General features: G+C 42.1%; 4 protein-coding genes across 6 annotated transcripts; 2 read left to right on the forward strand and 2 right to left on the reverse strand.

Annotated features, from left to right (window-relative positions):
- The first annotated feature begins 8,005 nt into the window (after positions 1-8,005).
- tor1 (torsin family 1) lies at positions 8,006-12,146 on the forward strand. Of its 2 annotated transcripts, none has more exons than XM_070850352.1 (5): positions 8,006-8,268; positions 9,529-9,794; positions 9,894-10,069; positions 10,437-10,564; positions 10,674-12,146. In XM_070850352.1, exons 1-5 carry the CDS (start codon positions 8,070-8,072, stop codon positions 10,916-10,918), a joined length of 1,014 nt encoding a protein of 337 aa, XP_070706453.1. In that variant the 5' UTR covers positions 8,006-8,069; the 3' UTR covers positions 10,919-12,146. The 2 variants fall into 2 exon arrangements, with proteins under 2 accessions (XP_070706453.1, XP_070706454.1); XM_070850353.1 differs by lacking the exon at positions 8,006-8,268 and adding an exon at positions 8,722-8,928.
- Positions 12,147-13,905: 1,759 nt separating this feature from the next.
- Positions 13,906-16,655, reverse strand: nsa2 (NSA2 ribosome biogenesis homolog (S. cerevisiae)). Its single transcript, XM_070850896.1, has 6 exons — positions 16,515-16,655; positions 15,451-15,638; positions 15,188-15,338; positions 14,884-15,063; positions 14,514-14,706; positions 13,906-14,230 (listed from the first exon to the last, which is right to left on the reverse strand). The coding sequence occupies exons 1-6, from the start codon at positions 16,515-16,517 to the stop codon at positions 14,163-14,165; spliced, it is 783 nt and encodes a 260-aa protein (XP_070706997.1). The 5' UTR covers positions 16,518-16,655; the 3' UTR covers positions 13,906-14,162.
- A 404-nt stretch (positions 16,656-17,059) lies between these two features.
- On the forward strand, positions 17,060-21,858 carry gfm2 (GTP dependent ribosome recycling factor mitochondrial 2). The gene is made up of 20 exons (XM_070850143.1): positions 17,060-17,207; positions 17,298-17,382; positions 17,579-17,624; positions 17,719-17,816; positions 17,923-18,048; positions 18,141-18,229; positions 18,329-18,417; positions 18,508-18,568; positions 18,748-18,933; positions 19,025-19,105; positions 19,196-19,344; positions 19,538-19,678; positions 19,775-19,874; positions 19,959-20,139; positions 20,223-20,299; positions 20,382-20,520; positions 20,624-20,809; positions 20,941-21,056; positions 21,140-21,322; positions 21,417-21,858. Exons 1-20 carry the CDS (start codon positions 17,166-17,168, stop codon positions 21,543-21,545), a joined length of 2,304 nt encoding a protein of 767 aa, XP_070706244.1. The 5' UTR covers positions 17,060-17,165; the 3' UTR covers positions 21,546-21,858.
- Positions 21,827-27,254, reverse strand: hexb (hexosaminidase B (beta polypeptide)). 2 transcript variants are annotated; one of them, XM_070850144.1, is made up of 14 exons: positions 26,934-27,254; positions 26,657-26,808; positions 26,186-26,251; positions 26,009-26,055; positions 25,788-25,898; positions 25,599-25,700; positions 25,341-25,473; positions 25,011-25,191; positions 24,835-24,921; positions 24,672-24,744; positions 23,075-23,255; positions 22,541-22,631; positions 22,318-22,422; positions 21,827-22,168 (listed from the first exon to the last, which is right to left on the reverse strand). In XM_070850144.1, the coding sequence occupies exons 1-14, from the start codon at positions 27,224-27,226 to the stop codon at positions 22,105-22,107; spliced, it is 1,686 nt and encodes a 561-aa protein (XP_070706245.1). In that variant the 5' UTR covers positions 27,227-27,254; the 3' UTR covers positions 21,827-22,104. The 2 variants fall into 2 exon arrangements, with proteins under 2 accessions (XP_070706245.1, XP_070706246.1); XM_070850145.1 differs by lacking the exon at positions 23,075-23,255 and adding an exon at positions 23,915-24,089 and having other exon boundaries at positions 26,934-27,252.
- Positions 27,255-27,652: the final 398 nt, after the last annotated feature.

Below are 27,652 nucleotides of genomic sequence, written 5' to 3' on the forward strand. Positions count from 1 at the left end.
AGTGTTTCCCACTTGAGGGTCAAGCCCCCTCTGAAGGGTCATGAGAGAAACCTGCGGGGGTCCTGAGGTGAGTTATGGGAGCGGGAAGAAGAAGAAAAACAAAGTTCTGCAGTTCATATTTTGTTTTTTTTCTCTAGTTTAGTAAGTATTGGACAATTTGACCTCTTTAGGTCTCAAACTGTTATCTAAATGAATCCAACAAAGACTGCAGAGTACTACAGGAAGTCTGTTTTTGGTGAAACTGATAAAACCTCATGCATCTGAAACATGTGACAAGGTGATAAATACGGCTTTTTGTTTAACAATGTGTTGTATTTTATAAACTTATCATATCTTTTATGTAAAATCTTAATCTATAAAGTAACTTGTGACTACAACTGTGAAATGAAGTAAAAATTAAAAGTAAAAAATATTCCATCTGTAACATAGTTTTTTTTAGAATTATCAAGTAGCTCAAATGGAAATACTCAAATAAAATCCATCTACATAAATGGCCATCTTGCAGTCATGCCTTAAACAGTAGCCCACATGGCGAGGGCTGGCATCACATATTAGGAAACTCCTGTAGCACCCGAGGAAGACCTCCTCTACAAACTCCACTGGTTCAGGTTGTAGCACAGGGCCTCTGGGACCAGCGTCTGCCTAGCAGCCTGGTGGTGTGCTCCTTCTCCTGTAGCGCCACCATCAGGGGGAACTCATTGACCTGGAAAAACCCAGAAGGACTTGGCCTCTACACAACGAATGACGCAGCTGTTGTTGTATTCCATTCTTCCTGCAGATATGCCTCAACTCAAACTGAACTCAAAACTAACTAGGTTTTTACATGAAATTCAAACAAATCACCAAATGATGATGACTGGGTTTCCAATGGTCCAGTTCACTTTAGCTTATCCAGACAGAGCGCGTCTCCTCACACTAAGCTCCCGACTGAACACCAGGACGTTACCACTAGAGATATATTTTTTATATTTATAACGATATGATCTTGCTCCCTGCTTCTTTCAAAGACAGGTTGCATCAGCCTCTTTCAAACTCTTCAACTCTTTAGCAAATATCTTGGCATCATCTGCATCAACTCCAATCTCCAGTCAGCTTTCAGATTGCAGCAGCCCATACTCAGAGTCCGGCACATCTTCCAAAGGGGTCACCAACACGGTGACCCCCAAGGACCACATGAGTCGCCCCCAGCAGGCCTGTTCTAAAAATAGCACAACTCACCAGTGAGCTGCGTCTAAAACTTATTTTTTTTTCTGTTGCTATTCTTTTTTTAATCACACTTGCATTTATATAGATTTGAAAATGACAATATCTTAAAAATAAAAGAATTAGTTTAGTTAGTTTTAGGTACTGACCTTTGAACTCGAAGAGGTCAGAGGTCAGTGTTGTGCGCATGTCAAAAACTTTGGCGCTCGTGGAGAGTAAGCTAGCGGAGAAGAAGGAGCTGAATGTGGTTTCTAAACCAAAGAATGTGGCAGAAAAAAGAAAGAAAGCTCATAATTTTCACAGTGAATGGGAGGAAGAGTTCTTTGTTACTACTCTGAAAGAAAACTGCGTGTGTCTCATTTGTGCGGCGACGACAAAGCGGCACAATGTGGAGAGACACTTTACGACGGGTCACAAAGCTAGCATGCTAACTAGCATGCTAACTGCCCACCGGGAAGCGCGCGACGGGCAGAAACAGCCCGTGAGCTAAAGGCAGCTTTGGGTGAGCAGCAGTCTGTTTTCACGAGTCATTGTTGATAATTATTGTGAGAAATTACTAACGTGATCAGTGTCTCCACATAGATGAGTATCATTTGTCATTAATAATAATAATAATATATAACTAAAGGCAAACTGAGCAAACATGATATTTCAGAGTGTGACAAACTGGTAGCCCTTTGTATGACTCAGTACCCATGAAGGAGCTCTCAGTTTCAAAAAGGTTGGTGACCCCTGTTCTATGATTTCACTCACCTCTCTCTGGCTCTGGTTCCACTGTTCTTTCTTTATTCTTTATTTATTTATTTGGATTTCCATTTGCTGCCGCTGTGGTAGCAGCTACTGTTATGACTGATGACTCACAGACATCAGCAATGTCTGCCGACTCCGGATCTTCTACTTTGCAGAAGCAGTTGGGAAAATGCGAGTAAATGACAAGCACATCAAAACTGCACTCAATTGCAGCACTTCCACCACTGGTCATTTCATCCATTGTTAATATGCTTAGAGCAGCTTTAGACTGAAAGAAAGATCAAACTCAGTGACCAACATGTTTAACATTTAAGTGTTGTCCTACATCACCTACACATATTGTTGAACCTTGGGAAAAAGGTAAATACGACACAGCAGCCTGAAAACTGAAAGAGCTGACTCAAAATCTCCCTCTATCCTCTCGCACAGGAAGATTTTCGGGGCAATATTGAACTCTTTACCACTGCACTTAAGAGCATTGCATAACCCAAATGCTACTTAACCTGCTGCATTTTTGGGGTAAGCCTAACAATGAGAAAGACAGGAAAATAGACGGCTACTGACAGAAAAAATATATACCACAGCTTCATTGTACTATAATAATGTAATAAATGCTTTTCTAAGTGACCACTAATTCAGTATCCTTGGTAGCCCCAAATGATGTTTCTATTTTTTTTTCGATTCCCACAAGCTTTTGTAGTTACTGTAATTGAGTTATTTGTGTGGTTTGCACTTCCCAAAAGACATAAATTTTGCACTACAAAGGGAAAACCAGTTGGCAGACAGAAGCTGTGAGCCCCTCCTGGTGGTATTAAAGGGCATAACAATTCCAATACAAACATGTAACAGCTTTGCACCCTCCTGTCTGCTATATTTTTTTTAACACACAGCATTCATCACGGGATTTAATCCTTTCTCTTAGACCCTCTCGTCGTTGACTTCATGAATGTGCTTTGGCTCTGGTTTTATTCTTTAGGTGGCCATGCAGCCCGAGCTTCCACAGAGTGAGGGGAGGGGGAATTAAGGCAAGGGTTAGATGAGGTGAACAGAGGGGGAGTGAGGGTCAGTGTGCGCTGGCAGTGCCCTCTGTTTATAGTGAGATTAGAGGTTGACCTGTCCCCTCTGTTTTCCCCTCAAAGCTCCAACTCCTCTGCAAGTGCCGTCTCCCATTCTTTATCCACTGAATGAACCACCGGAGAAATTAGTGGGAATTAAAGTGAAAATAAAGACATCCAGTCAGGCATTAAAGTATGAGTTTCCCACCTGGTAACAGCAGAGTTAAACATCTCAAGACAAGCAAAATATTTTGCTTTGTCAGAGTCATCAAATCATTTTCCAACATCCACAGTGAGTAGACATTTTTACTCTGCAGGCAAAGTTACTCTTTCCCACTTGATGACCATTGAGAGGATGCCCAGACCTCTCAGGTCCTAAAGTTACTGGGTGAAAAGCCTGTTTCATAACACTACACTGATATTTTAGGAATAACTAACTTAAAGTACACTCACATCTAAGGAAGCCCAGTCTGCCTGTGTAATGTTGCAAAAACATTTTCACACACAAAAAAAAAACACTTTCAGCTGGTTAAATTCATAATGGCTTTCTAAAGGGGCATTCCACCAACATTGGGGGATTATGAGACACATCTAAAGTGCTCTACAGTCCTATAGATAAAATGAAGGTTTAAACACGCACTTAAAATGAATTGTGATGTATATTTTTTTCTTGTGATATCTTCAAAGTAAATGTTTTGACTATTCCTTCAGTTTTTTTTAGTGGGGCTTGTGGGTGTTGACGTGGATGACTAAACCCTTTGACTATGCGACAGAAAATGCAAAGTTAACAACAACGACTTTACACAGAGGCTCTGGCTTAGGGGCCCTCTGAGCCCTCAGGCCCCTGTTCAGTAATCCACCCATGTCCACCAATGACATGTGAAAATCAGTTGACTAATCAGAGGGTTGACTCTCAGACATTTGTGCCTCTGGAGGAGCTTTTTAAAGCTTGGACTACAAATGTTTAACAAAAAGCCTGCAATGTACACTTGGTATGCTTTTTCCTGGACATGTATGTTTATTAATCTGGTACGGTCTAACTAGCTATCTGATTGCATTATGGGAATTGTAGGATCCAGCGTTTTGGGAGTTTTACTTTCAGCCATGTTAGTAGCATGGCTCTAGAGATGGCAAAGGTGGTTAGTCAGTCAGTATGTTACTTTGGTGTAGACTGAAATATTTCTAGTAACTATTGGATGGATTGCCATAATTTTGGTACAGACATTCATAGTGCCCAGAGGATGAATCATAAAGATTTGATGATCCCCTGACTTTCATGGGATAGTGTACCAAATGGCTGGAGAACTCTTTTAATTGAGCAAGTTAAAATGCTATCTATCTATACAAAAAAGATCTAAATTTAAGGCTCATGGCCTTCTTCGGTGAGCAGCTGAAAGATATGAAAATAGCTACACAGGTGAACCTTGACTGTAAATTTTGTCACAAATACATGTCAAGAATGAACTTTGATGCTCACTTAAAATATTAATATTAAATAAAGCTTGTGGTACTACTACTACTACTACTGTACTATTAGTAGTACCATACAGTCATGTAAAGTCATGAGAGGAATAGCGCATAAAATCTCATTCAAAGGTTTGTACTGTGTGGATTTCCTGGGAAACGACAAGAAATCTGGGTACTTTGTTCCCAAGTGCTTGTGCAGATGCTAACAGATAACAAAGGAAACTGCTTCAAGCAGGGACAAGAGAGTGTGCGTTGGGATCCTTTCAAGCTTTTTTTTTGCACTTTTTGTCACAGCTTTCACAGCATTATCAAAGGAAGCGCAAATCCCTCCTTTTCCCTCTGAGTTATCTCTGCCCAAGAGGGAGTCTGGGCTTCATCAGGAGTAATGGTCCCCTCGCTCTAGCTTTCCCCATCCCCGAAGAGCCACCCTCAGGAACCTGAGGAAGAGCCCTGATCTGGGAACATAATCTCACTCTGTCCACACCAGGAAGGACACGCCGCCACAATGACAGGCTCGAGGAGAGGAAGGAAAAAGACCACCAGCAGCAGAACTCGTAGGTCCTGTGTTTGCCTTGTGCCTCTTGAGACAATCTGTACTGGCAGATTTATGACCACCATCCTGATCAGGAGTCCCACACAGGCCGTGAGTCTGAGTGTTATGAGGAGACACTTGGATTAAAGCCTGATTTTAATTTTTCACTGCTAAAAAAAACATGGGTGCCACCTTTACATTAGTATTCTTTCAAGCCTGTCATTCTTTCTACTTTGTCAATGTGTTCCACTACATGGCTGTCCACTCTGTGTACACATTTTATTTTATCTGTATCTACAACACATCCTGCTGCAAGATGAGCTTCAAACCCATTCTTGGTTACACTGTGTCACCATCCATATCCTGTCCTCATAGTGAGCAAAAACCCAGCAGAGCCAGTGGCTGCGAAGCTTGTGAAGGGGGTGAAGCACTGGGGGAAACATTTGGTATCTATAAACCACGCTGTCTTATTATGGACGAGCCTGATTCAGAGGGTAAAAACAAAAACATGTATTAAAAAGGTTCCCAGAGAGGGTGACCTTATGACACAAAGCAAAAAGAATACATTACCTCATATTGTCAGAATAACTACAGAAAGGTTTGAGTCTGTCATTTCAAATATATCAAGTCAAGTCATGTCAAGATTACGGTATTTATAGCCCACGCCTGCATACATTGTCTGAATGGGCTTTAAAGGCCACAGCAGCAGCTCCAGACCCAGTCTAAGCCCCTAAAGAAGATAAACTCCCCAAATATAAACTAGGCCAAGAGTACCAGTTGGCCTGTACTGAATTAGAAATGTCAAAGCTGCAATACAATGTTCCCCTTTGCTCCTAGAGGACTTTAAACCTCTGGTTCAGTGGGCCGTACCTTTGTGAAGAGTCTCTTCATGCATATGTGTACTTTCTTGAGAGCTCTTTTTTTAGATAGTAAACTGAAATTTGGGCTAAAGAGATAGCATTACTTATTGATAAAGTCACAAACTCAACCTCTTTCAACCCAGTCAGTGTAAAGTGGCTTCATGTTTTCACATTTGGTAGGTTATCTGGCTCTTTAGGTGCATTTACATTTGTTTGAAAGGAGTGATATAAGTTCAAGCAAAATTTCAATTAAATGTATTGCAAGTAAATGTTAATTTACATTGACAACTTAATTTAAACTGTCCCTTATGTATGAGGGTTTTTTGTCATTAAAATCATGTAGTGAAGAAGTTGTCTTTTTGAAAATAGAGAAAAGAAATGTTTAACCAAAAGTTAGATTTCTATGCAATTATGCTCAGGTACATTACCATTTGTCATGAACATAGAACAGTTAGAATAGTTACCATGAAGAAAAAAGTGTGAAAACAGAGCCCATTATGATTTATTGCTCCTTATATGGTGATTTAAGGGCTGAGCTCTACAGCAAAACTCTCTGCATAGAGCATCGTAGCAGACTGCAGATTTGGTCTAGTTGGATGATTAAACGTTAATAAAAACAAGAATTCAATCTTTTGACAAGTCTTGTTTAACCAACTGTTTATTTAGAAGTTTTGTGAGGCCATTAGGATAAAAAGAATGAACGAGATTATCCTTTAATTTAAATTCAAATTCATTTATTTGGCTCACATGGAAATCCCCATCTGCAGTGTGATCCTGCCCTCTACTGGCAGGGGAAAAACAATCAAACTATAATATTAAGTAGTCTTGACCTTGTCCTCCCTATGTGGCATCTCCCCAATCTCATTTGTGCACTAGATTTTAATTCATGCAGCCATGTGGGCACTGACTAGGAAGGGTTAATCAAGCCCTCCACACTGTTGGCGTTGAAGTTACAGACATGGCTGAATTGACCTGCCAGGAGACCCTGGGGTAAACAGGAGGAGGTGGGCACCCAATAACCCCCTGTTCATTCCCATTCCCATGATGGAATATTACATGGCTTCATGTTTGCTGTGCAGTCATTTGATTAAACACAAATGACTTTAGGAATATGCTTTATTCAAGCTAGGTGTTGCCACATGGACCCTCGTCTCATCGCAGACTGCACATGAAAGCACAGTTTCAGCCATAGTGAATATAACTTGCCCTTCACCTTAAACCTAAAATAATGCATTAGAAGACTAAAACTCTGCAACCTCCACACATTTTGCTTGACTGAAGTACTTTTAGAACTGTGCCACTTTTCCCAATCATATTTCCTAAAGTGAATGTTGTTTACAGTAGCAGATATATTGCTGTATATTTGCAGCACCTTATGATATTCATTGGTGAACAAACATACCATGAACACATAAGACAGCTGTTTTATTTATATAATATATAATGTATACCCTTCACACAAAGTTCCTTTTTGTTACTGACCTTTGGGTCGCCTTCACCATGGACATATTCACACTAGGTGCTTCCTATTTGAAAATTGATCCACTGGACATTTGAGAAGCCATGTGACTTTGCTCACATGACATCACAATTTGTGTTAACCCAGAGTTTTACTGACTTTCACTTGTTTGAGGGAGACCTACTGGTTAAGTGTCTCAAATTAGGCAGGATCACACATTATGGCAATTCACTCTATATTTATTTGCTTTTGGTCATTTATTGTGGGTCAGATGTGGGGTCTGATTGTTTAAAAGAAGTTGAAAACGGAAGGAGGTGATTATACGATTTAAGTGTGCTGTTTTAAACACTTTAAACACTTCCACTCCCACTCTGGCTATTTGATCTGTTGTTCTTTACATAGCTAGAACCCTATTTTGTGATATGCACTTGTATCTGGATCAGGATGGTCCAGTTCAATGCTGCTTTGCTGTAAAAGTAAAATGGATTATCTGATTCTGGGTGGCTAAACATGGGGTTTTCAAGTCGGGATCAGTGTAATCCAGATTAAATTTTTGGGACATTTAAACCCAGGTGAGCGTCACCTTCGGACTCGTCACGTCACGTGTGCGCATGACAACCACAACGCCTCCGCCAATAGCTGTCCTCAGCCGTCCTCACTCAGTCCGCAATCCTCAATCTCACACACTCACGACCATCTTTTCCCAACTTTTTAGTCTGATGAAGCGGTGAATTTTGTGGGAAATGAAGCCGAGGGAGCGACACGTCCTGCTGCTCTGGATGCTCGTCTGCTCCGGCACGACGGAGGCGATCGAGCCCATCAGCACCAGCATCGCTGTCGGTATGGCTGCAGCTCTGACCGGGTTTTTAGCTAGCTACCAAAACATCCTCTACTACTTCCACGAGTGCTGTCGGCCCGAGTGGATTTCTTTCAACAGGACAGGTAACACACACACACACACACACACACACACACACACACACACACACACACACACACACACACACACACACACACACACACACACAGGCACAGAGTTAAGGAGGGGGAAGAAGGAAGACATTGCCCACCATATTTGATTCCTTTGCCATTTCTTCTCACTTACCAGCCGTTTGCTAGCTAATATCATCAGTTAGTTTAAAGTTAGCCTACCGGGTGCATCTGTCACATTGTAAGGTTGGCTACACAATTACTTACATTGCAATAGTACTTCCTATTTAAGTATTTTGCATAATTTTCAAACACTTCTGGTGGGTTGAACAGAGCTCGCTGTGTTTTATCACATGTTTGTGACGTTTACGGAAGTTCCCGTTGTAAAGCTGGGAGCTCGGTAGCCTGCTAGCTAGTGCGGTGTTGCCGTGCTATAATGGTTGTTTTACGGCATAAAAACAACTAATGCCGGGAATCCCGCAGTTTTGACGATGAAAGCGGCACATTTTTATCTACTATTACACGTGTTTTCGACAGCCAGTGTGCTGGTGAACGCGTTCGACCCGATCACAACAACAGTGGTTGTAAGCGTCGGCGCGGCACTTGGGCGGACAATCTACGATTATTTCCATGAACGTTGTGATCCGAAATGGATTTCCTTCAATGTAACAGGTGAGAATGTGCACAAGGTGGATGTGTAGATAGTAGAGCTACATCTGTAACGTTGATTATTTCAATTTCCGTGCAGTGTAGACGGCGATGAAATTGGCATTTTGTTTTGATTTGTTTTGTTTTAACGTCAAACTGAAACCCAACTGGCAGAACAATACATTTGAAGTCTCTTTTTAAAGACGTTAGTTCCTACAGGCACCCGTTTCAGGCCCTGATTTGAGCCATATCCAGGTGTTGCAGTGTTATTGCGGAGGTGGACCGCCTTGTCTGAGACGGAGGCTGCCTCCATTAACATCTTAAAAAAAAAAAAAAAGAACTGGATTCACAACTAATATTCATTTTAAACGCAGATCTGCTGTTAACGTCTCTGTGATCCTGTTCTACCTGATTATACTTTTGTAGGCACCTTACCTGCTTCACATTTATATTTATGTATATTTATATATATTTAACTCATTACATCCTGACAGTTGCACATTTGGCTCTTGCACCTTACTCTTTATATTGAGGAGGAGATTTTGGTGGCTTAGCACCTCAGCTAAATAGTTTTACTGAGAGCGTTTCACTCTAATCCTGTGGACTTTCTGTTGTGCACTCTAGGTCTCGAGGTTGACCTGGAAAACAAACTGTTCGGGCAGCACATTGCATCGCGCATCATTCTGAAAGCTGTGAATGGATTCATGAGCAATGTCAACCCGAAGAAGCCCCTGGTGCTCTCTCTGCACGGATGGACTGGCACAGGGAAGAACTTTGTTAGTCAGCTGATCGCTGAAAACATTTACAAGGAGGGAATGGACAGCAGCTTCGTTCATGTTTTCACATCTGAACTTCATTTCCCACACCCGAGTCAACTTGACACCTACAAGGTATGATGGCACATAACATAGAATCCAATTACTTTCAATCGAAACAAAGACTTTGCTCTGTTTTGCCTTTTGTATGAATGTGCTGCTGTTTCTCCTCAGTCTCAGTTACAGCAGTGGATCAAAGGAAATGTCTCCAACTGTGAACGCTCCATGTTCATTTTTGACGAGATGGACAAGATGCATCCTGGCTTGATTGACAGCATAAAGCCGTACCTGGACTACTACGACAAGCTAGATGGAGTTTCCTATCGGAAAGCCATCTTCATCTTCCTCAGGTGAGCAGCATTCCCAAAGTCTGACCGGTCAAACATTTTCATTTGAACCACAGAAAGGCATCAGTCGAGGAAATGAGAGTGTATCACTTGCCTTTGATAGGGTCGCATTAATTGGAAGTAGTAGAAGAGTTTTCAGTGATTTCCTTCTCTTAAAGGACCAGTGCGTAGGATTTAGGGGCATCTTTTGGCACCAATGGAATATAACACTTATAATTGTGTTTTCATAAGCGTGTTGCTGGTCCTTTAATCAGCAAAATGTACAGTGACTTCTAGAAACACCTGTTTCTCAAGGCATCAAATACATCACAAAGCTCATTTTGATATGATGTGTCCATGATATGTTTCCTGTTTCTGATTGTCCTCTTAGCAATGCTGGTGGAGAGAGCATCATACAGACGGCTTTAGATTTCTGGAAAGCAGGAAGAGAGCGAGAAGAGATCGAGCTCAGAGACCTGGAAACATTGCTCTCTCTGTCAGTGTTCAACAACAAGAAAAGTGAGTATAAACTTAACGTGTGCACGTCTGTTGATGCTGTATACTTTGGACTCATTCAGAAACTAAATTTGATGGGAAAACGTGGATTTCTGCTCCTCTCTCCCTGCAGGTGGCTTGTGGCATACAAGTTTGATCGACAAGAACCTGGTGGACTTCTTCGTCCCGTTTCTGCCGCTGGAGTACCGGCACGTCGTCCAGTGCGCCCTGGCCGAGATGGAAGCCAGAGGACTTCGGCCTGACCAGAGCGTGGCGGACCAGGTGGCCAGAGATTGCGTCTATTTCCCCAAGTCGGAGAGAGTGTTCTCCGTCAAAGGCTGCAAGACGATTGAGAGCAAGTTGGACTACTACACATAATGTCGGCATCTGATGGACGCTACGCTCAATCACTATATGCACTTTTTTTTTTTTTAAAGAAAAACACTCTCAGCCAAATGACTTAAAAGAGGAAGTCAAGCTGACTGAACTCTGAAGACGTCTCTGCAGACGTTTCTCTGTCTGACCTTGAGGCCACGTGGAGGATTTCAGCAGGCCTTCTCCAATGTTGCATCTCGCTTACAGTGACTGATGAGGCAGATGAATGAGGACGGCGCCAGTCGAATGAAAAAATAATAAGACTGGAAATGCTATCCTGAGTAGCTGATTAAGGGTCTCGAGCTCCACTTTTATGTCACACCACAATGAGAGTCTGAAAAGTGGTCTTGTTTTCCTCAGAGCTCCTTAATGACTAACAGTGTCCTTCTGTACGGCATGTCACTGTTTTTTTTTTTAATGTTTACTCCACACATGGAGTACTGGACACACCCGCCTTGATTCTTTTTAATTTTTACACACGTGCCCACTGTATATATGAGTTCAGTAACAGTCCGAGCTGGCCCTGGTGGGGTAGCCGCAGGGCTGCTCACCATTCAGATGCAGAAAACACTGTCGAAATGCATCCTATTAAATTCAAGATCATAATTTTTAGAATCTGTAATATGTTAGTAATATACACTGTAATGAATACAGCTGTGTCCATAGTGAAATATTTCCAGATGTTCTTTTGCCTTACAGTTACGTTGTATTTTTCAACACCAGGCCTGGACTCATTTGTACACTGTATGAACTCAGGATCGTACTCTCATAACACACACACACACACATTTTTTACCAAAACTTTTTTATTCTTACAAATGCAAATGGCTCAAAATACAAAATTCGTATGATATTGTGTGTAACAGAGTGGTTGATTATCCAGTTAATTTGATTTGAAAGCTAAAAATCACAATAGACTGTACTATATTTAGTCTTTGAAGAGGAGAAAATGTTTAGTCATATGTAGTTCTTCCCTAACTGTCGTGGAAGGAAATGTTCTGTTGGTTTCTCAAAATCTGACAGTTTGCTGTCAGGATTTGAATAAAACCCAACAAAAGAAGATGTAGTAAAACATTTTCTGTACTATTGCTCACAGTTATGAAGATGAAGGAGCTGAAAGTGGATTGTGAAAGAATGCTGTCTCTGTGGATGGAAAGCAAACACTAGCAGGCTTCCCTGCTGTGAACACACCATACAAACAATTCACAAATAAAGAATGACTTTTGTGACATCGCTGTTTCTTATGTGTGCCTCACATCAGGCCGGAGCGAGCCGCACATGATACATTAGGGAAATATGTTGCGTGCTAGCTGTTTCATGCCGACCTCTCATTCTCCTTATTGCATCTGTATGGACAACATTTGAAATATGTATAAAACAGCAGGGAGTGCTACAGAACATCTTTGACAAGACAGCTGCCCCCACTGAGTTATAGAAGCTCAGTTACACTAGCTGGTTATGGTTACCAAGGAAGTGCATCTCTGTCTCAACCTCACCTGTCAAAACCACATATTACCACATATTCTGTCTTATTACTCAATTAATTCTTGGATTCTATAGGAAGCCAAACAGCTGATAACCTCTGGACTAAACCTTGTTCACGTGCTTCTGTTTGGGTCTCGTGCAAAGTACCAAACTTTATTCATTCAGATTTGGCTTTCCTCCATTCACTACATGCGAGGGGTGAACACGAGGTTAAAGACACAGTCGAGAACTCGGACTGAGAAAGAAGTTCTGCAATAATCAAATAGCTTGCATAACACTGCTGTGCAAAGTACAACTCCAGCTCCAGGGCTGAACTACAGAAGAGAAACAGTAGTGACATCCGGTGGTGGAGGCTGGTGGGTGTTGCACACACGGCCATGTCCTCCTGTGGTAGAGGGCAGGATTGCAATAAAAACCTAAGTTACTGGGACATGTGGTAAAACTAAGCAGAAGAGTAGGTTGACAAAATGAAAATGTGTTTGTTATGTTTACACAAGCTGCATCTCTACTTTAATATAACACATGACTGGATGGGCAATAGAGCATTTCTTTGCATATCCACTCTACCTGTGAAGCTCTCACATTGTAATGCATTCATTCCATTTCACACAGTTGTGTAGTTCATAGTTTAGACACAACGGCAGGAACACAGTCACTACATTTTAAAAACATTCTAGTTTGATACCAGCTTGTAAGACTTTCCACTCAGAAGCTGCTTTCTTGTTACTTTGACCGTACATGTGTACAGTATTGGAAGCCCAGGTCTGAGGCCTGTTTCAGAAATATGTGCTCTGTATGGTTTTGACCCATTAAGGACCTGCGGAAATCTGCTGCCTTCCAAGATTTATCCTGCTGCTCCAGATGTCCTTTTGTTTTTAGAAGCTGTAAGTTTACTGTGAGCTGCTTCCTGCCCTTTTCTCTCTCTGACAACACAGTGCAGCACACACAATGATACAGAAAGGAAGAGGAAGAAGCTTGTTAGTAAAGACATGGGCGTTTTCACTCCCTTTGTGAGCTGTGACTTTCTTGGACTTTGACGTGTACAGCAGTGCATGACTGCCCAGGTACTATTACAATAACCTCACCACCTTTAAAAGCTACAGGCTCTGCTCTCTAGAGTGGAATGTGTTCTGTTTTTGACCAAGTGGTACTGTGCTTCACAGATGTTAGCGTGGAGTGTTAGATTTCTGTGAAAGGAATACTGTTCATTTTCATTCAGCTTAACATGATGCATTTGGCAGTGTAGCTAGAGGGAAATATGTGAGAACATATGGTCATAGTTACTGCAGAGACATATTCTATGTTTCACTTTAATATGTGCTGTTCTGCTGCTGTTTGCGAACATTAATGAACAGGCAGAAATGAGTCTGATTACCGTAGCAACGATTTGACTTTATGGAACAGCTCGTCATAACATGCCTGGCTTTTCCGAGCAAATAGCTAGCTTAACTTGGTAAAAATCCTCTTATTATATGGAGCGTTTTAGAAGTAAGAGAGTCAAAAAATTATCTGGTGTCATATGAAGTTTATTTATATCACAACATTATTTAATTACCCCATTTACCCCAGCGTCCATTTGTTACAAACACTGTTGTGTTGCCAAGTGCAGCGTCAGCAACCTTCCTCACAGTCGTGTGATTTGAAGCCCACTGCTCTTCTTTGTCTTCCGTCTTCGCATTCTTTGTTGCAAGTGTTGTTGTGTCAATGCTCCTCATGTAAATTCAGAGTTTCCAGGCACAGTCTGTATAAAAGGTGGAGAGTCTTATACCAGCAGAACAGCGTTAATGCATCCATCGTTCTCTGGGTTATTTGTCACCTGGGCATATTTACCTGCGAAGTAACAGAAATGTTTAAGTTACAATATCACATACCAAACTAATCCAGAACACACACAATATTTACATCAAGTGTCACATTTGAACTGTTTTTGCAGACCTTGGAATTTATCACAGAATGATTGTATTGCTTTAACTCCTTTACCTTGATGTTATTTCCAACATCTGAGGTCTTGCATATGCACATGCACACATTTATTGATTTATTGTTTACATGGATGTTTCTGGATTATCTACAAGTGTAGGGGATGTAACTGTATGGATTTATGAGCACTCACCCCAGATAACCTTTCCTCCTTGTGTGACCAAGCCCAGCTCGCTGACATTGACCTCTATGACTGTTCCTTTTGTGATGACTCCCAGAGTGGTGTAGAGGGGGGAGGAGGGGTTCTTCTTCACTCCTAGGATGGGAAGGCAGAATGTGGCCTTCAGCTCTGGATGTGTGACGTGAGCCTTCTTAAAACGCAAACCCTAAAGTAGAATAAAGAGAGGGAAGCCATTTAGGTGTTAGACATGTAATTCAAAACAGAAATTGTACAATTCAACTTCAACATTACCCTGAATGCACATGAGGACAGAGTTTTGGAGATTAGCTCAAGTGTAGAATGTAACATGACATAAAGCACTTCAGCTTTACTGGGATCTTACCATGGGTCTGATGAAACGCTCATATTTTGGAGGTTTACGGGTGAAGCCATCGCCAACAAAGCAAACCTTGGTGACCATTCTTTTCCAGGCTTTCTTTTGTCTCTTTCCAGTTTTGATGACTTTGAGCACTTCTGTCTCTCCCTGGGCACGCACTTTTGGCAGGGGCACCTCCCATTTGCCCTACAGACAACATTACACATTTGTGTTTAGAAATCAGTGATGTTATTTCTACACATCTGTGGCGTGCTCATCAGCAAACACTGAAAAATGGGCTGCTGACGAGCAGATTTCATCTGGTACTTACAGCCTTCTCTTTCCTCTTCTGTTTGATCATGTTGGAGAGGACCTTAGCACGGGACTGTCCCTCTCTGTCCAACAGGTAGGCTGGCACTGCTCCCTCTGGGGTCTTATCATCGTTCTTCTGTTTGGTCTTCCTCTGTTCATGCATTTTGATGCTGCAAAGATACAAGAATTGTTTGGCTGTTCGTTGGCTGCAGTTTTCATGCCCCCACCCCAAATCAATCAGCATTTAGAAAGGCAAGCATGGTTTTCTCCATCTATACTCACGTCTTCTTCATCTGGATCTTCTCTGCATGTCTCTGTTTGTGGTACAGTTTGGCCTTCAAGCCAATCATCTTCCTGGCTTTGTGAGACCGCTCATGGGCCTCACGGCTCTCCTTCTTCCTTTTCTTTTCATGGTGGTCCAGGCGGTAGCCATGCCGCTTGCGGTGTAACTCAATGTGCTCGTTCTGGGGCTACAAAAGAATGTGCAAACATGCAATTCAATTAAATTCGATTTTGAAGTTTACCTTATGCACAGGTTTCATGCAGAAATCTACGGATCCCAGTTCCAAGTAAAAACTATCATATGCGGTGCTACATACAGTACAGAAGCTCTATGGTGGACCAATTGTTCTAACAGTTCGCTCAGTGGTGTAAGTTTGAAAAACAAACATGCAGTGAGTCAGACTGTTTGTAGATTTTACACTGAACTAGCATCAAACCATTTTTATGTAGCAAGCATCGCATCCTGTTAAAGAAAACTTATCTACAAGTTATTGAAAATAACTTTTTTTTTTTATCTAACATCAATAATTTCAAGCATAAAAACCCAAACATTGTCCGGTTTGCTCATCAAATGTGCAGATCTGATGCTTTCGTCTCTTTCACATCATTGCACATTTATAGATTACACACAAACAAGCTTTATGAGTACTTCCTATTTGGCTTTGAGACATGATATATTGCTGCCCTAAACCTATTTCATTCGTGTGGAAACGCAAATGCCACCAGCGCATAAAAAAATCTGATCGATTACGACTAAACCCAGTTAATTCAGATCTCACGATTAATAGCAAAAACCCAGCGATCTCTTATTCCAAAGCTAAATGACCGGGCACTTAACGCACATATACAGTGGATAAAACATAATGAATAATCACACGAGGTCAAATGGTTTCCATGTTAATAAATACACATATACACTCACGCCACATAAACACAACGCCAGAGCACAGCAGCACGTCAGACCGCCACATGTCTACTGAAGCTAATGCTAGTACAACATGCTAACCTGTTAAACTGCCTGAGAAAAGTCACATTAAACACTTAAAAACGGGCTGCTTTCTTACCATTTTGTGTTTCGGGAGTTAAGTATTACGATGAATGCGTCGCAGTTGGTAACAGTTGGTGAAGACGCAAACGATTGGGTGTTTTTGCTTGAGGCTGGGGTCCTTTAGGTGTTGTTTTCCCCGTAGCCGATACTTAGAGGAAGTACGTCATCCTGACGTAACGAGTTGTCCGTTGGTTTGATATGGACGGCTTCCGCTTAACAAAATGTTTCCGTGACACTGAACCACATTAAAGACAAAATACGTAACTTTTAAACATATATTCGGTAAATAATTGATGAATTACTTCATTCGCGAATTTTAAGGTTTATATTACATATCTACATATTTTGTAATATTTTCAGGACTCGAGCCCGGACATTTTAGCCATATACGTTTGTTCCCAGGGATGTGTTTTGGAGCTGCACCATATTAAAGCGTGACATTTGACAGCCTATATTACATATCTTTTACAGGACATTTAAATGTTTTACTCCGGCAAACATTTAATATTAATTTTTGTTGGTTATATATGTGAGACTCCCTGTTTCTTGTTACGGTGTTGCCATTATTAGTGGGCTGACATTGCTCAGTGCTCTTCTGCCTGCAATGTTGCCCCACAATGTTTTGGCTAACACCGGTTTTGAGGGAGTATTAAGATAAGCAGTGTGTATGTGTGTTAGAGCCTTTCGGACGTTAAACGGGATGATTTGGGTAAGATACAATCTGCCAAACTGAATGGTGAAGATGCCATATTGTGATAATATCGTGTTGACTTCACCACAGGGTCCTTGTCTTTCACAGGGAAGGTATTTATTGCCTGCTGTCCTGCAGGGCTGCAGGTGCAGAGTGAGCTGCTGTGTTAGAAGACATTACAGCTTTCTTCCAGGTGCGATTTTTTTTTACAGATATTATATGAATTTCCTCAGTTTCACATAATTATAAATATACTTTAGTAGCTGAGCTTTTGATCATGACTTTCTGTGACAGACTGTCATGAAGTTTTAAAACTTCACTTTGAGCTGTTGTAACTTGATGAGCATTAGTTATTATTTTGACATTGTACTGAATGTCCACTGTTGTAGACGATGTCAAGTCATTACGAGCTGTGGCCAACCCTGATATATCAAAGTAAGTGCTTCCATCCTTCACTCAGTTCATTAAAATGCTCTTTAGATTCAGCTGTCTTCAAGACTCCATGTTGACTCGTGCACTGTATCCACAGGATCCGAAACATCGGCATCATGGCCCACATTGACGCAGGGAAGACAACGACTACAGAAAGGATGCTTTATTATTCTGGCTATACAAGAGCACTAGGAGGTGTGTAGGATGGTGAAAACGTCGTGACCATGTTTTTTTTCTTATTACCTTGTGTATTACCTGCTTCCTCTTGTCTCTGTTATGTATTTCTGCTCCTTGGTTTCAGATGTGGACGATGGGGACACAGTCACAGATTTTATGGCTCAGGAGAGGGAGCGTGGCATCACCATACAGTCCGCAGCCGTCACATTTGACTGGAAAAGTTATAGAATAAACCTCATCGACACCCCAGGTAGAAATAGCATCCTTGTGAGGATAAAACATTTCAATGGAAATGAGAAGGTGCAGCCACTCAAATGTGACTGCACGCGTGTGTGATTACAGGACATGTTGACTTCACTCTCGAGGTAGAGCGGGCGCTTCGTGTCCTTGATGGGGCTGTTGCGGTGTTTGATGCTTCCGCCGGTGTTGAGGTAAGCCCACTGCTCTCAAACTGCCTATTTCTTCATTTAAACATTTGTAGTGCTGTATGATACGATTACGTATGATCATTTCCTTTTAAACACCAACAGGCTCAGACTATGACCGTGTGGAGACAAGCAGAGAAGCACCATGTTCCCTGTGTTTGTTTCCTAAATAAGATGGATAAGCCTGCAGCAAGGTGAGTGACTAGACAATCTGACCATATGAGTTTTCTTTATCTTGTTTTTTAAATTATAACTGTAAACTGCCTTTCATTTTTTTCTCCCAGTCTAAGTTTTTCCATCGAGAGCATACGACGGAAGCTGAAAGCCAATCCAGTCCTCCTGCAGGTAGGCCATCAAGCAGGATTATTAAAAAAGCCAGATAAGTCCAAATGTATTTACATGACTGTACAATTTGCAATGATTCAATCCAAAACAAACTATATAAAGATGAATAAAGTGTCAAAAGAAAGACAATGTAAAAACCTAATGTCACCATGTGATTTAGTTGTTATCCTCTTTCACAGATTCCTGTCGGCAGTGGCAAAAACTTCTCAGGCGTGGTTGACTTGTTAACCAAGCAGAAGCTGATATGGAAGCTACGATCTACGGGAGACGATGGACGAATGTTTGAAAACAAACCTCTTGACCAGTCGGATGAGCCAGAGCTGCTGCAGGAGGTCAGCGAGGCCAGGACAGCTTTAATCGAGCAGGTACGCATCGTGTCATTCACAGCAATGCTGACAGTTTTAAATATTCAAAAGTTTATTTTTCTCCAGTTTATATTTATGTTCTCGATCCCAGGTTGCTGATCTGGATGATGAGTTTGCTGAGCTGCTGCTGACTGATTTCAGTGACAATTTTGACACTGTTCCCTCTGTTAAAGTAAGTATTGCATTGCATGATACTACAATATAAGCCTACAAGTAGCACTTTATTCTGAATACAGAATAAACAGTGCTAATGTGTCCCCAGCTACAGGAGGCTGTGCGGCGGGTGACTCTGGCCCGTAAAGGCGTCCCAGTTCTCTGCGGGAGCTCTTTGAGAAACAAAGGTGTTCAGCCTCTATTAGATGCCATCACTGCCTACCTGCCTGCCCCCAGTGAACGGCACCACGACCTGGTGTGAGTGAACTCTGAGTGAGCTATTACAGTTGATGTTAAATGGATGGAAGTTGGGTGAAAATGAGCAAAAATTCAAATCATGCTGGAATTGTCTTTCAGTGAAAATGTCATGCTATTATGAAAATATGTGTCTGTGTGCATTTATTCGTTGTTGTCAGACCATGAGCTCTGTTCCTCATTCATCATCCTACAGGCGGTGGTACAAGGACGACTTATGTGCTCTGGCCTTCAAGGTTCTCCATGACAAGCAGCGTGGTCCTCTGGTATTTCTTAGGATTTACTCTGGGACTCTGAAACCACAGACTGCTGTGCACAACATCAACAGGAACAGCATGTATGTCTTTATTGCAACTACCCAAGCCTACCAGTCTATTTTGACCAAACTTCTTATATGTTAAAACTTTGAGTTTTTGTACCATGTTGTGTGTAGTGAGAGGATGAGTAGGCTGCTGGTGCCGTTTGCAGATCAGCATGTAGAAATTCCCTCGATGACGGCAGGAAACATCGCCCTGACTGTTGGACTGAAGGGGGTAGGGGATTATACACCACTTTCCATATTTTATTTGCGATTTTCTCTACAAAGGTTTACTTATCTTTTCCCACTTTCACTGCAGACAGTCACAGGGGACACCATTGTTTCATCAAAGGCTTCAGCGGCAGCTGCAGCCCGCCGAGCGGGCGACGGGGCAGGGAATAAGCGTGGGGAACATGCCAGCATGGTCCTTTCAGGGGTGGAGGTCCCAGACCCTGTGTTCTTCTGCACCATAGAACCGCCCACCATGGCCAAACAGGCCGGTCAGTGACAGTGATTATAGTTTTGATACACATCCTCCAGCAACCTCGCCGTCACTGACACATTTATTTTTTCCCCCTGAAAGATCTTGAGAATGCACTCAACTGCCTGCAGAGAGAAGACCCCAGTCTTAAAGTCAGGGTTGACCCCGATTCTGGCCAGGTAATACCATCATTGGATTAGCAAGGACTTTCTTTAGTGACAGCATCTGCCACAGCTCAACTAATTGTCTCTCCAACATCAGACCATTTTGTGTGGGATGGGAGAGCTGCACATCGAGATCATCCACGATAGAATCCGAAGAGAGTATGGCATTGAGACCCACCTCGGACCACTACAGGTGGCTTACAGGGAGACTATTCTCAAACAGGTCTCTACTACAGGTACTACAAATGAACATTTCGTAATAGGTGCGTTAGGTTATGTAGTTCCCATCAAGCCAGTTTTTGTTCCTGTGTGAATTTCCCCGCTTATCTCATGATGTAGATACATTGGACCGTACTGTTGGAGAGAGACGACATGTTGCGACAGTGGAGCTGGCTGTCAGACCTGTGGACATCCCCTCTACAGGTGGTTCATGTCAATTAGCTCTCACAGAAGAGCTGGAGGGGCAGCTATCGCCAGAAATCAAAGAGGCAGTGGAGAATGGAGTACACAGCTCACATCTTCAAGGTATTACTTAATGAAATTTCTTTTCTTGCAAACCTGCGCTTCCCTCTTTTTTGCATAGCCAAATTGTTATTTAAATAGTTAATAGGCTCACTAAAATGTACATTATTTTCAATACCTGCCTCCACCTTCAGGTCCATTGCTAGGTTATCCTTTACTGGGCGTGTCTACACTTATTCAGAGTGTCAGCATGGAACCAGGAACATCTCCTGCCATGGTGTCCGCCTGTGTGTCCCGCTGCATGCTGAAGGTAAACTACTATGGCTTCTTATGTCATAACTGCAAACTAAAAGATTATCAATGGATAAGACAGGTGTGTTTGTGTGGACGCAGGCCCTGAAGCTAGCAGGAGGTCAGGTCCTGGAGCCAGTGATGTCTTTGGAGGTCACTGTCGGGGAGGAACACCTTAGCTCCGTGCTGGGGGACATGGCCCAAAGACGAGGAACCATCCGAGATATCCAGAGTCGTCACGACAACAAGCTGCTGCTGGCAACCGTGCCCCTGGCTGAGATGATGGTGAGATGCAATCGAATTCATTTTGTCTGGAGTTTTTGGTTTAATGTGTCACGCTGACAATTATCTACACAATCATGCATGTTTCCTTCTCAAGGGCTATTCCACCATTCTGAGAACACTGACTTCTGGCAATGCCACCTTCTCCCTGGAGCTGGACACCTATGAGACCATGAACCCACAGGACCAGAACACTCTCCTGAAAAGAATGGCTGGTCTGCTGTGATCCCAGCAATGTGCAACTGTTCAGCAAAGGGGCCAATCTTCTGAGACAGAGGCATGGCTAGTCCCTAAGGAGACTTTTCCAGGACTTACACCTAATATCAGATCTGACTACCAACATGTAGTCAGAGTAAAATGCTATTTATAGCATGAATATCCACTGCAGGCAAGAGGACAATACAAATAGTGTATCATATTCTTAGCTCAATACTAAATACATTTACAGCCAAATATTCCGTACTTGATTTTTTTTTTTTTTTTTTAATTAAACACCAGACCAGCACCTAAAATGTAAACATTTTATTCTCAATCAATATACAAACATTCATAAAAAAAAAACCAAAAACAGTGCATTCATGAATTCAAGATGTGATGACATTAGATGTGATCAAGAGTTCTGATGATCTGCTGACTTGGAAGGATGATGTGACTCAGCATTGATAGAGTGACTTGCCTACAAACGCTAGCGTAGAATTTGATTTCTCAGTTTAAAGTACACAGGTGGGATTGAATGTGTGCGGATCAGCTTCCCTTTTTTTTTTTTTTTCTTCTGTTGGTTGTTTTCAGATACCCTTGTACTCACGGGGACAGTAGCTGGAAAACAGTGGCTCAGCGGGGATCCCACGCCTTAGATAGAAAAAGATAATTGGGTGATGAATGTGTCAGTACTGTTCATACAGTGTGTTTTATATTACATTAGTAGCCTTTCTAAACAGGAAGCTGTCTGTTAGATGATTAAGCATTCAGAGGGCAATGAATACGATGAGGATGCTTACTCCACCATGCGACAGCGGTGCGCTGACAGTCTGTTGTAGGCATCGTTGATGTCCGTCACGTCCTTGGCGCTCCACAGCCGCTCTGCCACAGCGCTGGCACGAGGCCTGTGAGTGATGCAAGACAAGAAAACATAAAAGCAAATCAGCCTACGATCATGTGATGTGTCAAGGTTCAAACTTAATTTTCTGACGAGAGTTTATGAGGGAATCACATGAGCCATACCAGAGTCTGGGTGTCAGGTTGGTGGCGTCCACATACTCTCCCCACAAACAGGCCTCTCCACCAATCACAAGCTTCTTTTGTTCTTCAGTTCCTGTTTTAAAATTTAATATTTGATGAGATCAGGCAGCCCAACCAACATCCAGGGAATCTAACACTCCACTGGATCAGAGTGATAAATGAAAGAAAATGTTAAATCTAGTTGAATTATTATGAATTATCTATGATTTTTTCCCCTTCTGGTGGTGGAATATTAAGTTATTTTCTCTCTGTTCATTCAACAGGCTTACACATATTTGCACAGGAGTGACAGACAACAGATCTGTGTTAAGAGTTAAAGAGTACAGCAAATAAAATTAGTCAGACCTACAACAAAGTATAAAAATATCCTATGAGTGAAGAAAAAGGTCCGAAACCTGTATGTAAATACTGAATAAGAGGAAGGTTGCATATACAGCAATAACCAGTTGAAAGAGGCAGAGAACAAATATCCTTAAATGTAAAGCTGAATAAATCAGACATCATGCAGACACAAACCCTTGAAATCCTGTGGGTCTGCCTTGTAATGGCCCTGCCAGTCCTGGCCGTAGGAGATACGGTTCAGGTACCAGGGAGTGGACAGCAGGGTCTGGTACCCTGATGATGTAACATTTGCCATCTCACTCTGGTATTGCTGCTGGTTTCCTTTCCAAACGTGGATAAGTGTGTCTGGTTTCAGCTACACAGCACACACATACATACAAGAATTATTAGCAGCAAGGTGCAGACAAATGGGGACGAAGACGAAAATGTCTGAGCCTTCTGTTGCTTCCAGGACATTTAGGAGTCTTTTGTGTTTGTACTTGGGCTTACATTTCTTTTTACCTTGCAGAACGGCATGGTAACATCTAAAGGAATTGTCTAGAGATTTAAAAAGGTTCAGTCCAATATTCGTCTTGGTCCACATTTATGAAGGACCAAACCGGACTTATTTTTGGATGGTGGATTGAACCCAGGACAAGACAAAGTGTGCATCTTGTCTACCCGCCACATTATTTAAGTCTCATTTTATTTGAATATTTTTCATAAATAAAACTAAATGTTAGTTTATTTGGTCTTTGATTCAAATAAACCAGGATTGGTCCTCCACTGTGGTGAACTACATCAACCCATGAAAGAAACAAATGAAACCACCAACCACGCTGCCCCATCTTCTTTTCATGTCAATGTCTGACTCGCTCTTCTTGTCACAACTGTGCAGTTTTCAAGCGTAAGCCTGTTGAACAAAATTCTGATTTTTTGTTTTCCCCTCTCAATAATCTAGGCCCAAATCAAAGTTTCCCTCCACCAAATAAATCAATCAGACATAAAAAGCCATTTTTTTTAATGAAAACTGACCGTTGAAGTTGAGTGGCTCAACCTTGTAGTACTTCTGCCAGTCCTGTGCGTAGCTAATGTAATCTAGGTACCATGGGGCGGAGAGGATGGTGGTGTACCCTGATGCCGTCACCTTGCCCATCTCCTCATTAGAACTGCCGCCGATCCACACATGCACTACTGTGTCTGCCTTTAACTGGAATAATTACAGACCAAGCTGCTGTACTTAGGTTAGATACTTGATGCACGAGTTGTCGGTTTTGGTTAAATTAATAGTTTAACATTTTGGGGAATATGTTTACTTGCTTTCTAGCTGACAGTTGAGAAGATCGATACCACTGCATGCTGAATACTAAGCTACCACGAGAAACCATTTAGCTTACCACAAAGACTAGAAACGGGGTAAACGGCTAGCCTGGCTTTGCCCAAATGTAACAACATCAGCCAACCAACACCTCAAAAAGTTTGTGTAACCTGCATAAAAACTGAGCAGTGACTTCCGGATGATATTTTGGTTTCAGATATGAAAGTGATATCAATCTTTTCATCAAACTTTGGACAGGAAAGCAGAAAACCGTATTTCCTAAAATGTTAAACTATTCCTTTAACAAGACAGAATGAAAAACAGAAACACAAATGAGCTATAAATGGGGATAAAGTACTTCAATCAAATGCCCAAACATCTTGGTCGACATAGCATTTAAAACCCCACATTCTTAACTCTAACTTGGAAAGAATTTTAATGACATAGCTTTACACAATGTTTCTTTTTACTTACCTTAACACCATTGTCAAAGACCTCCTGCCAGATCATGTAGCCCTTCTTGGTCGTGGTGACGATCTCCAACAGTCTAGAGCAAAAGGCAAATATCTGTTTTTGTCCTCTTTGGATAATGAATAGAGAACAAGCAACTTACTGCAGTATAAAATGAGCAACACACCTTTGGATGTAGAATGATTCCAGTTTGCTGTAGTCTTGTCCAAAGCCTTGCTGATCCATGAACTTCTGAATGTCCGGGTTGGACTTCCTGCAGGGCAACAACAGCCGCAAAATATTAGCTGCCAATTAATCTTTGACACCACGAGGAAGGTTTTGATAATGTGTACAGAGTCTCACCAGCAGGTGAAGTCCACCTCATCACCTCCCAGGTGAACGTAGGCGTCAGGGAACACGGCGCTGATCTCCTTGAAGAACTGACTCATGAAGTCGTACGTGGTGTTCAGGATGGGGTTCACTGGTCCGAAGGTGCCAGAGGGTTTGGAGCCAGAGTAACAGGGTGTGAGCAGATCGTTCTGGCCTGAGAGGAAAAGATGGAGCAGATATGCGGTTTTATTTTACACTTTGCAGGTTTCTGAATGCTTACTTGGAGTTTCTGAAAGAAAAAAAAAAAAAAAAATCTAAAAGAGGAAACAGTAGTGACTCTGCACCAACACTTGCAAAACTCACCTTTGCCCCAAGACTGTGTGTGTCCTGGTGTGTCGAACTCTGGGATGACACGAATGCCTCTCAGACGGGCAAATTCAATCACCATCTTCACGTCAGCGGGTGTATACACATGTGTGTATGGGTGGTAGGCTCCCTGTGAACATGGTAACAACAATCAACACATTCTTCTGGAGGATTGTAAAAAACACAATGTCCCAATATGAAAAATGCTCCTCGTCTTTGCTGAGATTTTACTCTAATCTTCCTAGTCTTCCTGACCTGCTGGCTCAGCTGTGGGAATGTTCGGCTCAGGTAAGGGAAGGACTGATCGTCCACGATGTGCCAGTGAAAAACATTAAATTTGTTCATCGCCATTGTTTCCTGTGTGAATGAAGAAAGAAAAACATTAGATTTCAACAGTAAATACAGAGAGTGAGAAAACAACATAAGAAGGTCTTACTGACGCACCAGATTAGCCAAGATGACTTTAATGGGCAGGAAATGCCGAGAGCTGTCCAGTAAGATGCCTCTGTGTGAAAATCTGGGGAAGTCACTGATTGCTGTTGAATTGATGCTTTTCTGAAAAGGTACAAAGTTAAAATCAGCCGGACTCATTTTAGATTAAGTGCAAAAAAATCGTCCTCATTATGAGGAGAAATTAGATCCAATCATGTCGTCCTTTCACTTACAGCTCCGTATTCATCTTCATACACCAACTGGCTGAAAGTTTCCAGACCTGAAAATGATGGAAAGACATTGTGTGAGTTAAGTCCTGTGAAGTCCTGTTAAATATTTCTGATAAGGGGATAGGGCCCTAATGCAGAGTTAGCTTTGATGCTGTGCAATAACAAGCAAAAACACCCTACCATGCAGGGCTCCCCAGACCTTTGGTGCTTTCAGGACAGCATACGGCTGATCCACCGACAGCTCATCTGTGGACACAAACAATTGTGCATTGCATGTGCCTCATTACTGCAGTTAGAGTGTTGCAGGTGGTTATTATGGTAAGAAAGTCCTCTGCACTTGAGGGGCTTTAAACATTCAACCGTAGCATCTTCAACCCAGGTAATCTCCAATTGCTGACAACTCAGCAGAGATCTGCACATGACACTATGGTAGGCAGTGGTGGAGAAAGTATTTCCTTAAACATAATCAACAATATAAAATACTTCATTGCAATTAAAAACCCTGCATTGAAAATACTGGTAAAGTATTTCTATGATCATAATCATTCAACATTCAATTAAAGTTCAAACGCTTCCAATTTCAGCTTAGTCACAGTACTTGAGTAAATGCAACCTTGATTAAATATGATATGAAGGCGGAAGAGGACTCACATGACTCATCGGAAGTCACAGCAGGGTAACCGTCACATTCAGTGTCAGCTGATGTGATCCACACCTGCAGCTCTGTCAGCTCAGAGGGGCCCGCTCGCCTGCCTTTGCCCAGCCCCTGCCTTTTAGCGCTGCCAAACATGTATTCATAGTACCTGTTGAGGGGGACAGACACGGGGAGCTGTTGTTTGTCATGCGGTGCCCGGGGGCCCCTGAACGCCGCACTGACGACGGCAGGAGCTTAAAACCACAAACAGAGGATACAAACGGAGCTTCTCACCTCCTGTAGGCGTCCTGCAGGAGGCTGCAGCTCGGCCCCGCAGATGACTCCTTGGCGTCTACTATTTTGAAGCCGGAGCTGGTTACCTTGAACGAAACCTCTGAGATCTGCACTTTCTGCGGCAGAGGCCACAGAGAGCCATATTTTGAAGGCTGGGCAGCGCGCTCAGTCTCGTCCTCCACTTCATCGATGTAGTTGTACTGCAGCGGCCGACAAGAGCCGAGGGCCAGCAGCAGGAGTGTGAACTTCAGGGCACCTTTAGGGTCCATGTTGACAGGAGCCAGGGGAGTCATGAGACCTGGTGATCAGGCAGCAGCATTATAGTCCACAGAGCCAGCGGGGCGGGGCTTTCTCATGCGGAAGTCAGATTGTGCAAAGATTTAAAGGAGAACCACCACTGCTTTGTAAAAAGTACATTTAAAAAGTGTTTAAATATTCCTTTATCTATGATCAAAAGTTCAGAAAGGATACAAGGTAACAAAGAGCAATACATATTTAGAAGTATATAGTTATTGTATGTATTATTATAATAAATATAATACTAGTGTGCAATAAAGTGTGCATGAAGTGTAAGACAAAGCTTCACTTCAATGTTTGGCATCTTGTAAATATGGATTTGCTCCTCTCCATTAACCAGTTCTATTTATATTTATATTTATGGGGTGCCAATTTGCACCTGGGTGGAAAAAGCCAGATGGCCGTTATTTGGCTATTTAGGG

The sequence above is a fragment of the Pempheris klunzingeri genome, chromosome 19, assembly GCF_042242105.1.
Source record: "Pempheris klunzingeri isolate RE-2024b chromosome 19, fPemKlu1.hap1, whole genome shotgun sequence".
In the NCBI taxonomy this organism is placed as follows: Eukaryota; Metazoa; Chordata; class Actinopteri; order Acropomatiformes; family Pempheridae; genus Pempheris; species Pempheris klunzingeri.